Source organism: Elaeis guineensis, chromosome 5 (genome assembly GCF_000442705.2).
Source record: "Elaeis guineensis isolate ETL-2024a chromosome 5, EG11, whole genome shotgun sequence".
Taxonomy (NCBI): Eukaryota; Viridiplantae; Streptophyta; class Magnoliopsida; order Arecales; family Arecaceae; genus Elaeis; species Elaeis guineensis.
Window position 1 is genome coordinate 33410694 of NC_025997.2, and position 15872 is coordinate 33426565.

The following is a 15872-nucleotide window of genomic DNA, read 5'->3' on the forward strand; positions in this document are numbered from 1 at the left end:
TAAACTAAAATAAATTAAAAAAAATTACTTTTAAAATATTATTCAAAATTATGTTTTCGAAAGTGTCATTCAAAATGACATTTTAAAAAACATCATTCAAAATTATACTTTCAAAAATATCATTACAAATAATATTTTTAAAATAATTTTTTTTATAAAATTTTTTGTAGATGGAAAAAGGAGGAGATTGAACCAAAACAATACCATTTAGAATGTTATTGTTTTAGAAAAAACCATCATAAATAATATTTTTTAATTTTTATATTATTTTAATAAATAAATTAAAATCTGTATCGAATGAATAATTTTTTTTATAAAAAAATTAGTACGGTAAAAAAAACTCGCCCAAACCTTACATCCGACCCAAGGACGGAAAAACTGAGTGATAACATACCTAAATCCTTTTATTTTATACAACACAAAATCCTAGCCATCGTCCAAGCTTCCCTATTCGGCCGCCCCAAGCCTCCCACCCGACTGAAACTCCGAAGGACTGAAAAACGGAGGAGAAACCGGTGCAAAATACAGGAAAAATCAACGAAAACAAAGGAAAGACGGAAAAAATCGAGAGGTAAGATATATATTTTTTTTCTTTTCGCTTCTTTTTCTTTTCATTTTATTCTCTTTTTCCATCTTTTTTTCTTTTCGCTTCCTTTTCTTTTCATTTCATTCTCTGTTTCGGAGAACTGCGGGGAAGGATGGCACCTGAGAGAGATTGGAGGGGTTGATTAGGTTCCGGTAGGGATCTTGTGCTAGTTGTGGTGGTGTGAGTTGGTCCCTTGAGGTTTTGAGAGCTTAATCCTGGTAGAAATATGATATCCTGTAGAGTAGGGTTTGGGGATTTTTCATGGAAGCAATTTTCAATTCGCTAAAGGGAAAAAAAAAAAAGGTTCCTGCGCATAGGGGAGTTCAGAAGCCGCCGCGTGTCGCGAAGGGAGGCTCTGAACTCCCCTTTCATCTATTGTATAGATGTATCGGATTAGAACTCCTGGTTTCTCGACGCCGCTACTTCGCTGTTCCCTTCTGCTATACCTTCTACATTCTCCCCATCAGATCCCGCAGCTCCACGCCTCGCAACAGTTAACTCTCTTCATCCCCCGGTTGGGATTAGATTGTCTTCCTATTCGAACTCCCTGGAATTTGAGTCTGTCGAAGAGCTCTGATCCATCCACTTTTGTTTGTATTTCAGAATCCCTAATTTTGATGCATCCCGTCTGCAGTTCCTGTTGTTTTGATTTTATTTGATGTTAACTATCATCAAGATGATAGTGATTTTGTTGGTTGATTGCTATTGGGCTATAGCTAGAACCTATTAACTGGATGTTACTGCTATAGGTATTGCAGGAAATTTAGCAAAGCTCCTTTTTTAGACAACTCAATGTCATATATATTATTTCTTTTTGTATTGACTGCATCATTACGATCTATCCAAAGTGAGGGAAAAAAGCATTGAGAAGTTCACTGAATTTATGTGTTATTGTGGTGAATGTCGCTGGTCTTACAAGTTATCAACATCGTCATAGTTGTTGCAGAAGCATATCTGATGTTTCATGTATCTTTATTTTATTTCACTCTTGATTTTTATTTTTTAATAGTTTGGACTCCTGTTCTTTCTTTATTTCGTTGTTTGTTTTTTGCCCATTCTTTGTAAGTAGGTATAGTATGAAGATCATTGCACTGTACTTTGTCTTTATGCCCATTTGATATGGTGTAAGTGTTCAATTCCTGATTTTGTAGCCTAATCTAAATCCAGAGGTATGTTATCTGCTTCTGAACACTTCCATTCATCTTGATGCTCTATATAGACATGGGATTTGGTATTAATGTATTCTTAAAAATTGTGGCCAAACAGAGTTCTGAACAGAAATATGACGATCAAAGATCCAAATGGTAAACTGTTTGACAATAAGGTTTGCTGGTTTCAATATTTTAGCACATTAAAGCAATGGCAACATATAACTGGGTTCCTATAAGTATCATCAATGTAGTGTTCCTTCGAGAATTTGCAACAGAAGAAGTTCTTTACCTCATTAACTGGACTTTTTCAAAGCCCAAATTTTCTTAAAAGAGCATTAAAGACCCTTGGGCTGAAGAAGACAAAAAAAATCTCCCTAAGTTTTACAGAGGAGCTCAATGGTGATGCTAAAACAGGGTGGTGGAGTGCTCGAGGCTCCCACCATTTGCATTTGTATGGGGAGGGTCAGACTCGATGGTGTTACTATTAGCCTTAATTTTCATCAATTACCACATCAACTGATGTGGAATTCAAATGCAAAATTAAAAGAGTGGATGGACCATATATGTGGTTCGACCATATATGTGGTTCTTTATGAAATTATAGTTATCATATAGTATCTTTATCTTGACTTTTTCATCATCTTTCATTATTTTAATTTTTTTATGATTCTCTACTTCAGTTTTATGATTAGCAGTAGAGACCTATTGTGAGTTATTTCTCTAACATCATCCATAATTCATTGTTAACGCCCATAGCTAATTTAATTTTAACCTAGCAGTTATTATTTTATGTTTATTTTTTTGTTTTGATTTTGTGAGGTCAAACATGCTTCACTATGTTTAAGCACTGATGCATATGGTCAACCATGGTCCATTATAGTCAAACTCATAAATTCAGCTTATTTAGCCACAAAAAGTTTGTGATCATTTTTTTTTTGGTGATAAACATTGACATATGGATGGTAATTTACTGTTCCTATAGCATTCATTGTAAAGTCACAATCTAAATTTTTGCTTTCTGGCATTACTATAATTTTGTATTAGTATGGCTGTGATAAATAAGTTCAGTTCTAAAGTGTTTATGACCTTGTAGATATAAACCAAGGTTCATGGCTGAGACTGTAAAACAAGGTCAAAGTAAATCTGATTTTCTTCCTGAGAAGCAAAATATTTTGTACGATGATGGAATGAAAAGGAAAGCTGAAAATTCAAGAGCTAGAAAGAAAAAACGATCTCGAAAAGACTTGGACGGTGTTGAAAAGCGTGGGGTTTGTTATTTGAGCCGGGTTGCACCTCACATGGATCCATCACATATCCGTCAAATCCTCTCTCAATATGGAGATATACAACGCATATATCTGGTTCCAGAAGGTAATTCTGTAATACCACATGGCTGTTTGCTTTGTTCATTGTACAATGTCCCTAATTTAGAGAGTGACAGTTTTTTTTCGTATGTAGTCTGGTATATTGGAATGCTATTTTTTCCTTGATAGAAAATATCATTGATATAATTAGGTTATAAAGAAAAAATATCAGTTTTGCTTGGTTTTATAGAAAAAAGATTGGTTTTGCTGGTTATAAAGTTGATAACATGCTAAAACATATAGTTAGTGTGTTGGATGTGAGTATAGTTGCTGGTGGTAAGGGTTGAGTTTCGGTGTCAAGCAAAATCTACTAAATCAGTATTGGGCGTGTACTGGCTAGGATTGATTTGGTATGGTACGGGCCCGTACCATGTGATGTTGGGGTGTACTAAAATTGAGAGAGGGAGAGGGAGAGGGAGGAAGAGAGAGAAAGATAGAGAGAGAGGGGGGAGGGAGCAAGAGGAGAGACTTATTGGCTATGGATGGAGAAGAAACCCTAGCCTTCGAGGGCGGTGAGGCATCCTAGCACTCCATCATGGGGATTGGAGAATCTGAGGCATCAAAGAGTGGATAGAGGCACCAGCATCAAAGAGGAAGAGAGGTGTCAATGACATCGAGGCATTGAACTCTCTCGACTGAGAGAGTGCAAGGGAGATAGGTGTCGAACTTGCTCGAATGAGAGAGAGTGTGAGCGAGAGAGGTGCTAGTACGACACTTAGGCTGGTTTTATAAAGAAGTGAGTGCAGCAAATGAGAGAGTGCAACCATCAATTTTATAAACAAATCAACCAAAGCAGCTGAACCACCCCAAGCTAGCATCAGTATGGTTCTGTATGAGCCAAACCAATCCGAACTATCGGTATGGTTCGGTATTGGCCAAACCACTTGGTTTGGATTGGTTCGGTGTTCTTTGGTGTCCAGACATATCTTTTTTCATAGAATGTATTAGTTTATGCACAGTTACAGGCATGCTTATATTTGAACTTGAGCATTTGTCAGGCTAGGCCAGGATTAGGCTATCTTGAGATCTAATACAAGATCAAATTACTGCACCCTAAAATCTATAGCCCAAACATGGCCAGATAAGAAATTAGAGGGCCGATGCCTTACCCAACCCAACGTAGATAAATTAGGCTTGGCCTGAACTAACTTGACCATAGTCGAGCTGATATGAGAGTTTGGGAGGGAGGGAGGGAGATAGGGTAAGGAGGAGGCATTGGTGTCTTCAACCTTTTCGAGTGAGCTAGGGGTAGAGAGAGTGAGGAGGATGCGATTGGGGTTGGGAATGAGAGGAGAGGAGGGAGGGAGGGAGGGGGAAGGGGGAGATGAGCAGGAGGTGATGGATTTGGCCATTGGATTGGCCGGGTGCATGCATGAGAGACAAGGAGAGGCTGAGTGGGGATAAATTACAATGGGAGAGAGGATGTGGTTGTCCTTGGGTGCCATTAACAAGTGGTTGGCTAGAGACGGGTGGGGGTGGGGGGAAGTGGTGGTGTATGTTAGAGGAGGGGAATGGGAGGGATTTAGGTCTCCTCTTTTATTTTAAAGTTAAGAAAGCATAAATACAGAATATATATCATATAATACACTACACAAACTATATATTATATAATTTATAAATATGTCGAGCTGGTTCAGGCTCGCTAAAACTTGTGAAGCCTTAGCCTAACCCAATTTCTTGTCAAGCCTAAAAATTTCAGCCTGGACTATCCTGTTGGGCTGAATGTCTTTGCCTAATACCGCCTAAAATTGGGCTAGGTGGATGGGGCTTGCTTTCCTCAGGTTCAATTTAGATACTCACTATTGACATAACATGTGCTGACAAATGTGCTGATTACAATATTTTTTTTACTTCTTATTTTATGGTTGATAAGTTACTGTGGAAATAAAAGACTTGAAAAAATAATTATGATTAGGCAACTCAATCAAGAGATAAATTGATAGCTTCAAAGCATAATCAAGTGGGAGTAATACCATGACTTTTTTGTATACTGGATAAGTGCTCACTTTATGCAAGATAGATACATCAATCTTTTTATGAAAGCTTCGAAACATATATTCAATGATTCAAGAGAAAGTAAATAAGTTGTAAAGACATGCAATTGTGGTTTGAGAATATCAATATTCTAAATATTAAACTTATAACACCCATATTGGTAAGGTTAGTTTCAGGAAAATCGACTGGTTCATCTGAAACTTTATTTGTTTCTTGAATCTAGACAGAATGGGTTTGGTACAAGAGCACTGGAAAAGTAAATATCCTTTCTACAATCATGTTGATGTTGAAGGGCCAAACACTTAAATGCTGGAGAAAATATTTTATTTATGACAAAATTTTGATCCATAAGTGTCAACACTGGGTTTGTTCTATTTTTAGTGATTCCTCATTATTACATATATAGTATGGAATTGTCTGAAAATCACTAGTTGTCAACATTTTGATCAAATCATGGTTATTTTATGACTTAAATGCTTGATTAATTTAGTATGGAATTCCTAATTATTCCTTTTTGCTAAATTATAGCTTAATGGATTTCTAATGATTATACTTCTTGTATACCATTCACCAGTTCTCTATCTTATATCCCCCAATTCCAACAATTTAATGCACAGGTTTTTACTAAATTATAAATTTTGCTCTTGGTAAGCCATTCGGTTTCCTGCATTGTGGCTATGGTTAATAAAGGATAGATCCTTATGGACATGCTTGCTTGGGAGCTGAGTCATCACCATACAACTTGTTCAATACAATGAAAAAGATGTGCTAATCATGAATCTTTTGGATGTCAAATCTTATTAGCATTCTTATTCTTGTAGATGAGGATCTTCACTTGTGATGTAGCTATTGCTTTCAACTTTCTAGCATGGTTCTCAGATGCAATGATATCTATGTGCTTGTTGACCTAACTTCTCTAAGCATTGGTGTTGTGTTTTCACGGCAGATCCTACAGCTCAAGTTCAACGCAAGCAGGCTGGTGGTTTTCGGGGAAAAGAGTTTTCTGAAGGGTATGCTGTGAAAAATTTTTGCTGTTCTTTTTATCTGTCTTCTACATACAATTTTGTGAAATTAAGTCTATTTTAATATTTTGGATTTTTTTATCTTTTATTTCATGTCCTTTTAGTTTGAATCATATCATGAAATGTTTCCAAGTTTTGTTAGATTATTTTATCAAAAATTCTTCCTTTGCCACTTGCTCTGCTAGCATCCTGTAATAGAACAACTATCATCTCTTGAGAATGTTATTTTCAGTTTTTCACAACTATTGTATTGGGTTAATACAATAACGAATTTTTGCACTATATATCATTGAAGAAGGTTTTAGATTTAAAAAATGACTAAGTTGAATGTAATTGAAACCATGGTCAAATCTTGGTGAGACATCCCGTAGGACACTAGGATAGGATACCTTCTTGAGTGCTGGGATAGGACTGTCCCGCCATTGTCTTGGTGTCTTGATGGGGGATGTCTTGGGGCATCCCTTGTCCCAAGTGTTTGGACGGGGTGGGATGATGGCATGTCCAGTTTCATGGGCAAATCAGGACAGCTCCATCCTATAGAATTTAAAACTTTGATTGAAACCAGTTTTATTGGTTTGATGAAAAAAATTCTGCACAAAATCTTGCATTTCTTTAACTATTTGCTGAAAAACATTTTCCTAAGTCTTTGTTTTGTTTGTCTTTTTTTTTTTTTTAAATTATGAAGTTGTGCTGTTGTATGTGTCTGACCTTGTGGTCATGTCAACTTCTGTAGGTGGGTTGAGTTTACAAAGAAAAGTGTTGCCAAGAGGGTTGCAAATATGCTAAATGGTGAACAGATAGGTACATATTTCAATACTATGAATACTGATTGGCATCTTCATCTGATTTCGTTTGATATATTTATGGTCGTATTTTGTTTCAATGGGATCACGAGCACCCTTATTTCTTAGTATAAGATAGAGGCTTTCCTCTTATCTTTAATTCTTGGGGATTTTTCATTCAACTTTTCATTTGATATATCCGCATTCATTGTCGATTACCAGATTTTTGCTCTTACACTATTGAAAAAATGGTTTGTTCTCTTTGTTAGGCAGTTTTTTGTATCCAGTTGTCAGGGTGGAGTACTGTTTCAAATTTGTATATTGAATTAAATTGTTCTCTGGTCTAGAAATGAAATGTCGTATAAATGTCAGCTGTTGAACTCCTAAACATTGTTCATTAACTTGCAGCAGCAAACTGAGTGAAGTACATAACTCCATTTTGGTGGGATTTTATGCACTGCGGCATTTAGAAAAAAACGCTTTGCACTGTAGTTTCCAGATTCTAGAATGAACCTGTAAGTCATATCAAATTTGTTTTGTTATGATACAGGGGATTCTCCAGTGTAAATTAGTAAAGTTTCTAAGACTGTTTGATAATTTAGAAAAGAAGCGGTTAATTTACTTTGAGAAACGCATACTGCTACCTCATTATTTGCACGCTATGATATTCTTGTTGATTATGTAGCAGTTTCCCTGGTTATGCAATCAAAATTTAAGCTTTTTTTTACTTCTCTAGTAAATTAGCACTACTACCTTGAATATATTTGTGTACAGCCTGACACTCTTGTTTACTGTACATTGCTAGGTGGGAAGAGGAGGTCATCATTCTATTATGACATTTGGAACATCAAGTATCTAAGTAAATTCAAATGGGATGACTTGATTAGTGAGATAGGTCAGTTAAATGCGTGGGTTGCTTAATATTTTGCAAGTTATATGAATTTATGTTTATTATCACTACCCTGACTTGCTGTACTGCCAATGCAGCTGAGAAGAATCGTGTTCGGGAACAAAAGCTAAGCTTGGAGATATCTGCTGCAAAGAGGGAGCGTGACTTTTACATGTCGAAAGTTGAACAGTCTCATGCTCTGAAACATATGCAAGAGCGTAGAAAGAAGGTTTGGGCAGTTTGTTTGATTTAATATTATAGTTTGCAACTCAGCTTCAGTTCATTTCATAAGTTAATGATCTTTACTTTGATAGAACATTTAACTTGTTTTAGGGAACATGGTTTGCCTTGCCGAGTTGTACTACTTAATACAAGGCATATCATACCATATCGGTATGATATGGTTTGCCCCTTGTACTGAGTGTCAGTACCAAGGTATGTACAACACTGACACTTGGTACGGGGTGTATCAGTTGTTTTGATATGGTTCTAGTGCCAAGATTGCAGAAGCTAGGGGGTGTTATGAAGATTATGGGAGGAATAGTTGTTGTCAGACTTAGGAGCTCAGATAGCAAAAAATTTAGTTTGCATTACATTTTTATAAATAACTCTTATGGATAGGTTGCAAAGATTTGTGTATGTATGCTGATATATTGGATATGAAACTATGAAGTATCTAGACATACTCCTCTTTGGACGTAATTATTGTACTTATATGAATTGGATTATTCACTCTTTTCATTCTCTCTGATAGTATATATTATTCAAGATGGATAATTAGTTGAACTGACATTAGTATCTTGATACTTGTCAATTGGTTGATATGTTTTTTTTTTTTTTTTTTGGGATTGGAATTATAATTCAGGGGGATTTCTAGTATTGAAACACAAGTTTAAATGTTAATATTGAATAAAAAAACTTCCTTTCTATATTTAGCATTGTAAACCTAAGCAAAGCTAGCAAGTTTTTCTTTTCTTTCTTTTTTTCTTTGGGGGCAGGGGGGTGTTGTCCTTTCTCCTTTCTTCCATGTGTTTGATGTTTCTTCTTTCTTACATTTCTTATATATAAAATTGAAGAAAAGGATAGATTAAGTAGAATGCATTAAGAGTTAAGATAAGATGATTTACTAAGGAACTAGAGATTAAGCAATGATGGAAGAGCAATGTTCCCAATATAAAAAATGCAACTTCATGAAAGAAATATAATTAGAATAACCACAATCAAGGATAAGCATGTGTGCCACAACTCAATTGGATTACTAAAATAAATCTTTAAAAGGAATCTAAGAACACAAGGCATTAAGACAACATGAAAAACCTATTAGGTATTTAAAGTATGGGGACCATGGGACCATATAGCCCTTGAATCGGGACTGTATGTGGCTTCGGCTTAGGATGGGGTTTGAACCAGGCGGTTCAGACTTGTACCCAGCGGTATAGCCCTGAACCGAGCTGAAACACCCAGTTTGATCCCTCCTCCCACTTAAATGATTAAGTGGGGGGAGGTAGAGAAGGCCTCCCATGCCTTCTTTGCCTCACCTCTCCTATTTGTTTTTTTTTTTTCAACCTAAAAAAATTGAAGAGGGAGGTGGATTTCACAAATTTTAGCTTAGATCCAATGCTAGAATAGGCAAATGGCCTTGTACTCTTTATTCTCCTCTCTCTCCCCCTCCCTTTTTCATGCTAAAAATTGGCAAAAAAATGGAGAAAATGAGAGGAGAAAATTTTGGCATGATATCATGATGTGTTAGAGATCTACGAATGATCATTGCAATGCAACCAAAATCATTTGTTGAGTCCATGAATTTGTAGAATTAAAAATATATTTTTTGCATTATATATTGATTTCTTTAACTATGAGATGTATATGCTAAAATAACTAGGGAGACTAGAATGATCCAAGGATCATAAAAAATAGTATTTTCATGGAAAACGAATTCTAATCTCTTGGATAATAGATGATGGCAATAAAAACATCATAGATTTTCAATCTTGAGCCAAAGTATGATCAGTCATATGAGGAGGATTAGCATTTAACTTAGAAACGTTGGATATAGGGAGCCAAGGATTCAGGTCCCAGCGGGACAAGGTATCATTCCATGTATCGGAATAGGGCTATCTTGTTAGCATCCCAGCATCCCAATCAGGACGTCTTGGGACATCCCCTATCCCAAGTGGTTGGAATGGGCCAGGACGGTGGCGCGTCCTATTTCATGGGAAAATCGGGACAAGCCTGCCCTATGGGATTTAAAACCTTGTAGGGAGCTGTCTTTCAATTAGTGAATTGGAAGTTTCATACCACAAATTAGAATTTCACTAAAGGTTAGGTAGGCAGCTTGTAACTAAATATAAGCTGCATATTATCACAAATACCTGAGTTGCATTCCCTTGTTGAGGAAAAGGAGGAAGACCAAGATGGCCGCCTAGTAGAATTACCCAAGTCGAACACTTCCAAAATTTTGAACCGCGATCTACCTCCATTTGGAGTGGGGTTGTGACAATTGTGGCTATTGCTTAGTTCACTAAATTACCTCTTCTCTGATTGTCCTAAAGAAGTTCTTATCATAACACAAACAAAACCCCCCTCTTTGAATTCTTTTGATTAGCAAACAAAAACAAATTTTTTCTTTTCTTTCAGAACTACAACTGAGTGGGAAATAAGAAAAAAAATGTACAGGATAGCACATCAATCATCAATAAAGAAAATGGTATCAAATTGTGATGCCCTAACTTTAAACAAGATAACAGTAATAGAGGTGAAACAGAATTGAGCTGAATTGGAAATAAAGCAAAAAAGGAATCAGAATCTCAAAATTGGAGAGACAAGAAAGAAAAGAAATACGCTAGCCTTGTCTTTTTCATAGTCTTTAATCCTCTGCCTTCTTTCCTTGAGAATACCTACTTAAAAGGGATTTGGGCAGTGACTGCTCAAGTCTGAGAGAATTTTTCTAAACTCCATCCAAAACATGGCCTAGAACTCGACTTTGTTTTATGGCATGCACTTCTAGCGGTTCCTCAGGAATCATGTTAACAGCAGGCATAATTGCTGGCCGTTGCTCGCAATCAGAAGACACGACCATTTCAAATGTCAATAGCATCAAAAGTGACTGTTATGTTTTGGCGGTGAGGATTTGAGGCCACTCCAAAGTTGGGTCGAGATAGAACAAGCGAGGTAGAGATCCCACCTGAAAAAGCACTTGGACCATGCTCTAGATTATACATCCTAAAGTTAAGTTGGGCCTAAAACATAGGATGTCTGAATTTGATAAGGACTTGCCAAAGGAAAAGTCCTGTGTATATCTGAATTTGATAAGGATACCAAAAAGACCTAGTAGAGCTCATGAGAATACCATTGTAGATAGGCGACAGGCCCCATGAGATCGTTAGGGATACGAGGCTGTTGTTGCAGATGATCTTGCATGTATCCCTAGGCATATCTCAATCTGACTTGTACTTTAAATCCATTAAATCAACTCTTTGTAATGTTTTATGTATATTTACTTGTAAATAGTTTAATTGTACTTCAATTCCATTTCATGACTAAAAAGACATGAAAGCAATATCCAAATTACACATTAAGCAAACCATAATCATCAAATGGAAAGACAAAGAGATTGAGAAAACAAAAAAAAAAAAAAAGAAAAAGGAAAATGATGTACCAATCAGATGACTGATACGCTACCCCGTATCTTGTGTCGGTTTGGTACCGGTTTCCAGTTGGTGATTGGTACAGCATCCGCAGCTGGTTCATGATCCTTGCTTGGGACCCTTGCTTCTGTTTGGAAAGTTAGAATAAATTTATTAATTCACGCTACTTAATGTGTTGGTTTCATGAGCCACACTGTCAAGCTATAGGAGAGGAAATCAGGGTAATGGAACCTACATTACCTGATCCTTCAATTTAGCCTAACATAATATTTAGCAAATGGAAATTTGGACACTTGGATACAGATTTGCAAGAAGAAATTCTTGGATGTTAAAAGGATCCAATGCTTGGACACCTGCACCCAACACGAACTTGAGTGCATGTGTTATAGAATGGAGCAATGGAAGAACATAAATACCAAAATACTCATTTGGCAGATGCTAGGAAGGTTATCTATTAAGGTTATTTTTCATGCTTAAATTACTGAAGGAAAGAGTTGGATAAAGAAATAAAATTCACATAGCTTATAATTGGCACGAGGAATTTGGAACCTGGGATGTATAGAAATTGTTTTGAGAGTTTACTTTGAGGAGAAAATATTATTTGCATGTGGCCTTGAAAAAAAGGTCTAACAAAATAGGAGGTTCTATTTGCTTTGTGGATTTTTGAACCACAAAGCAATTTTAACAATTTAATCTTTTTTCCTGATCAAATTCTCTTGCTAGGTGCATGTTATTATTGTTGGGTCTTTTATGTTAAATCAAATGGTGACATCTAAATACTGCCATTCTTAAGAAATAATAAATCACATCTACATTAGGGAGAGGTGGTTGCAAAGCTACGATTTCCTTGTGTTTTAGCCTTCCTGTATCTAAAGCCATTTAAGAATGACATGTATGCAGGCAATAACCAATATGTTTATTTTTATGAGAACTGGTTGTCAAATACTTGAACAAGTTTCTTATGTCTATTTGACACCCTTTCACAGAAGCAGAAGGCTGAAGGTTCAGAATCTGGTGATATGCTGGAACCCAAGGTCATTCGCCAATTTCATCAAAACCGGCCGGTTGCTGACAGTAGTGTTCCAAGTAAACCAAGGCTGTCAAAAGACATTTTATCAGGGGTACGTTTCTCCTCAACATGTTTATGTCCACAAGATCTTGTTCTTTCTCTAAATTAAGCAACATTATCGCATCAACTCATTTCCCTGCAGGTATTTAGCGGTGGTTCAAAATGATTTTTGTAGCTAGCTATTTTGGAAGAAAAATTATCGCTAACAATTTCCAGGAGGAAGCAGTGTTGTTGCATGGTAAAGCATTTTTGCTGCATCTGAGAGGCTTTCATTTGAATTCCACAATCTTATCTGTTGCCGTGCACTAATAGTTTTAATTTCTTTTAATTAGTGAATTGGCTTATGAGCAATCTTCAGGAATTGGAGATTTCAGCAATCAATGGTCATCTCAAAGACATTGGTTTCGGTAGTGGCGGCATTGACATGATGAGAAAATGTAAAACCCCAAAGATTGGGTAAAATGAACTTTTCTATGTATAGTTTGTGCTATCATTGAAGTGAACAAAGCCTATCGTCTCTTCTTTCTTTCAAATGAAATAATGCTGAATTAAATGAGCAATGACTGACAAGGAATACAGCCAGAACAATTATCAGATGAAGCATGATGTCCAATGTGGTTGGTCTTGCACCACAATAGCTCTTTGCTTCTCGGGGAGTGGAATATTTTTTTTCAGTTAAAAAATTAAATACATTTGGCCAATAATCGTACGCAATCTTGTTTTTCATTTTTTGTATTTGACGATAATTTAGAACTGGTGTCCCATTGGAAATTCAGCATGGATAAGTTTTAGATTTTCTCACGAGGACACCATTGAGAAAGTGCGTACATGTCCAGTTCCTGCCTGGTGCGTTCACCATTCTCTTTATTTTACATGTATTCTGCTTCAGATATTATTTTGAGGTAGCAATCATGGATCGATCGCCAGCTGAAAGTTTACAACTAAGTCCTTCTCGTCAAGAATATTTTTCTAAATTTTCCTTTGTGGCTAGGAGGGGTAACCAGAGTGTGGCTCCATGTCTAATCTAATAAGTTGGTTGATGAAACCATTACATTATCAAGAGACAATACATCCAAAGGATTCGTATAGGCGTATCTTAAATATGTATCGCATAGCTCTTGAGTATCTATGGAGGGTTGAGAAATTTAAATAATATAGTTAGGTTAGGTTTTTTTTGGGAGAGGTCCTAAGTTATTATAAATAGTATCTATCTTGTGGTCTTTATATAATAAGGGATATTGTAATATGGGTTTACATTGTATTTATAGTATTTGTGGTTAGATTTGAATGAATTTGAATTTTTAATCGGTAAGAAAATAAAAATTTAAATAGAAAGAATATGAGGACTTACAAGAATATGTATTTAGTCTTATATTGATTATGTATTGAATAGATCTTTTTGGATTTCCTGATGGTTGCCTCGGTTAATTACAATAGGCAATGTGGCTATAGTGGGCTACGTTGGATTTTTTGAGGGCTCGTCTTGATTGGCTACAATAGGTTATATAGCTATAGTGGGCCATGTTAGATTTTTCGAAGGTTGTCCCAGTTGGCTATAATGGGCCACCCATGGCTATAGTGGGCTACTTTGGATTTTCTAGGGGGTTGCACTGGTTAGCTATAGTGGGCTCTATAGAGGGTCATGTTGATAGTTATAGTGGGTTTTCTCGGCTACAATGGGCTATCCATGGCTATAGTGGATCACGTTGATAGCTACAGTAGGTCGTGTGGCTACAGTGGGCCATTCATGGCTATAGTAGATCATATTGATGTTATAGTGGGCTGTGTGGTTATATTAGGCTATCGTGGCTATGGTGGGTCACGTTGACGGCTATAGTAGATCATCTCAACTACAATAAGCTGTATGACTACATTGGGCCATCTATGACTATAGTGGGTCACGTTGATGATTATAGTAGATTGTGTGGCTACACTGGGCATCTATAGGTATAATGGATCACGTTAATGACTATAGTAGGCTATGTGGCTATAATAAGAGAGACCTACTGATTCAGACTAATCTTCTATTGAGATGTGCTGAGATGAGGTAGTGAGGTCACATCAATTATGAACCTAAGAACCACCCATTCAGCCAGCCGCACAGGTAAAGCTTACGCCTGACATTTACGACTAACAATCTTGATACAGAAGAAGTGGGAGAGATTCCTTCTACGATGATGGATAGAATGTGACGTAACGGTCTATAGGGTTAAGCCTAACAAATATAGATTTTGGTTAATGGCTTACAGACCCAACCTCCAAATAAAAGAGGTATGAAGAGAACCCTTAGATAAGCAAGTAAGAACATCCACAAATACTCAGGAGCTCTGGCTCTGCTTCGATGATCTTTTCTATTTATTGTTTCCAAAGCTCCGACTAACTTAAGTATTGAAAGATCCCCCATCAGAACACCCCCGACAAGTGTGGACTTCCTTTTACATATCCTCCATCATTGTAGATCTAGATTGGCATCCAGCCACTACAAGAAAAAAGGGATTTAGCGATTAAAAAATTGGTTGTAAAATAATAAAAATCGGTTGCTAATTTATTTTACGATCGATTTTAATCGGTTGTAAAAATCTTGGTTGTAAAACTTTACGACTGATTTAAATCGATTGTAAAATTTTACGATTGATTTAGTGAAAAAAAATTTAAAAAATTTTAAATTTTATAATATTTTATTTTTTAAAATCGGTTGTAAAATCAATCGCAAAATTGATCGCTAAAATCAATCACAATATTAGTCGCTAGATTTATTAAAATATTTTTTATTAATAAATCAATTGTAAAATCAATCGTTAATTATTTTTAATTTTTTTATTAATAAAATTGATCATAAAATCGATCATTAATTATTTTTTTTTAAATTAATATATCAATTATAAAATCGATCACTAATTTTGTTAAAATATTTTTTATTAATAAAATCGATCACAAAATTGATCATTAATTGTTTTTAAATTTTTTTATTAATAAAATCAATCATAAAATTAGTTGCTAAATTTATTAAAATATATTTTATTAATAAATCAATCATAAAATTAATTGCTAATTATTTTTAAATTTTTTTATTAATAAAATTGGTTGCAAAATTAGTTGCTAATTATTTTTATTTTTTTAATTAATTATCGATCACAAAATTGATCACTAATTTTATTAAAATATTTTTTTATTTATAAAATCGATCACAAAATTGATCGTTAATTATTTTTGAGTTTTTTAATTAAAAAATCGATCATAAAATAAATCATAATTTATTTTTTATAATATTTTAACTTTCAAAATCGATCACAAAATCAATCGTAAAATTTTAATTTTATATTTTTTATATTTATAATATTTTTTATTATATTATATTTATTTTTAT

The 15872-nt window shown here is 35.3% G+C and overlaps 1 protein-coding gene across 2 annotated transcripts; it reads left to right on the plus strand.

The window, feature by feature from the left end:
- The first annotated feature begins 431 nt into the window (after positions 1 to 431).
- On the plus strand, positions 432 to 13101 carry LOC105045313 (pre-rRNA-processing protein ESF2). Of its 2 annotated transcripts, none has more exons than XM_010923551.4 (9): positions 432 to 571; positions 2831 to 3108; positions 6043 to 6106; positions 6852 to 6919; positions 7706 to 7795; positions 7888 to 8018; positions 12423 to 12557; positions 12648 to 12743; positions 12838 to 13101. In XM_010923551.4, the coding sequence occupies exons 2-8, from the start codon at positions 2847 to 2849 to the stop codon at positions 12669 to 12671; spliced, it is 774 nt and encodes a 257-aa protein (XP_010921853.1). In that variant the 5' UTR covers positions 432 to 571; positions 2831 to 2846; the 3' UTR covers positions 12672 to 12743; positions 12838 to 13101. The 2 variants fall into 2 exon arrangements, with proteins under 2 accessions (XP_010921853.1, XP_010921852.1); XM_010923550.4 differs by lacking the exon at positions 432 to 571 and adding an exon at positions 854 to 1079.
- Positions 13102 to 15872: the final 2771 nt, after the last annotated feature.

Excerpts from the sequence above, each read along its gene's own strand:
- LOC105045313 (XM_010923550.4), top strand. The coding sequence starts at position 970 with ATGTATCGGATTAGAACTCCTGGTTTCTCGACGCCGCTACTTCGCTGT. Across the intron at positions 6,107-6,851 it reads GGAAAAGAGTTTTCTGAAGG|GTGGGTTGAGTTTACAAAGA; the intron begins GTATGCTGTGAA and ends CAACTTCTGTAG. Across the intron at positions 12,558-12,647 it reads CAAAAGACATTTTATCAGGG|GTATTTAGCGGTGGTTCAAA; the intron begins GTACGTTTCTCC and ends ATTTCCCTGCAG.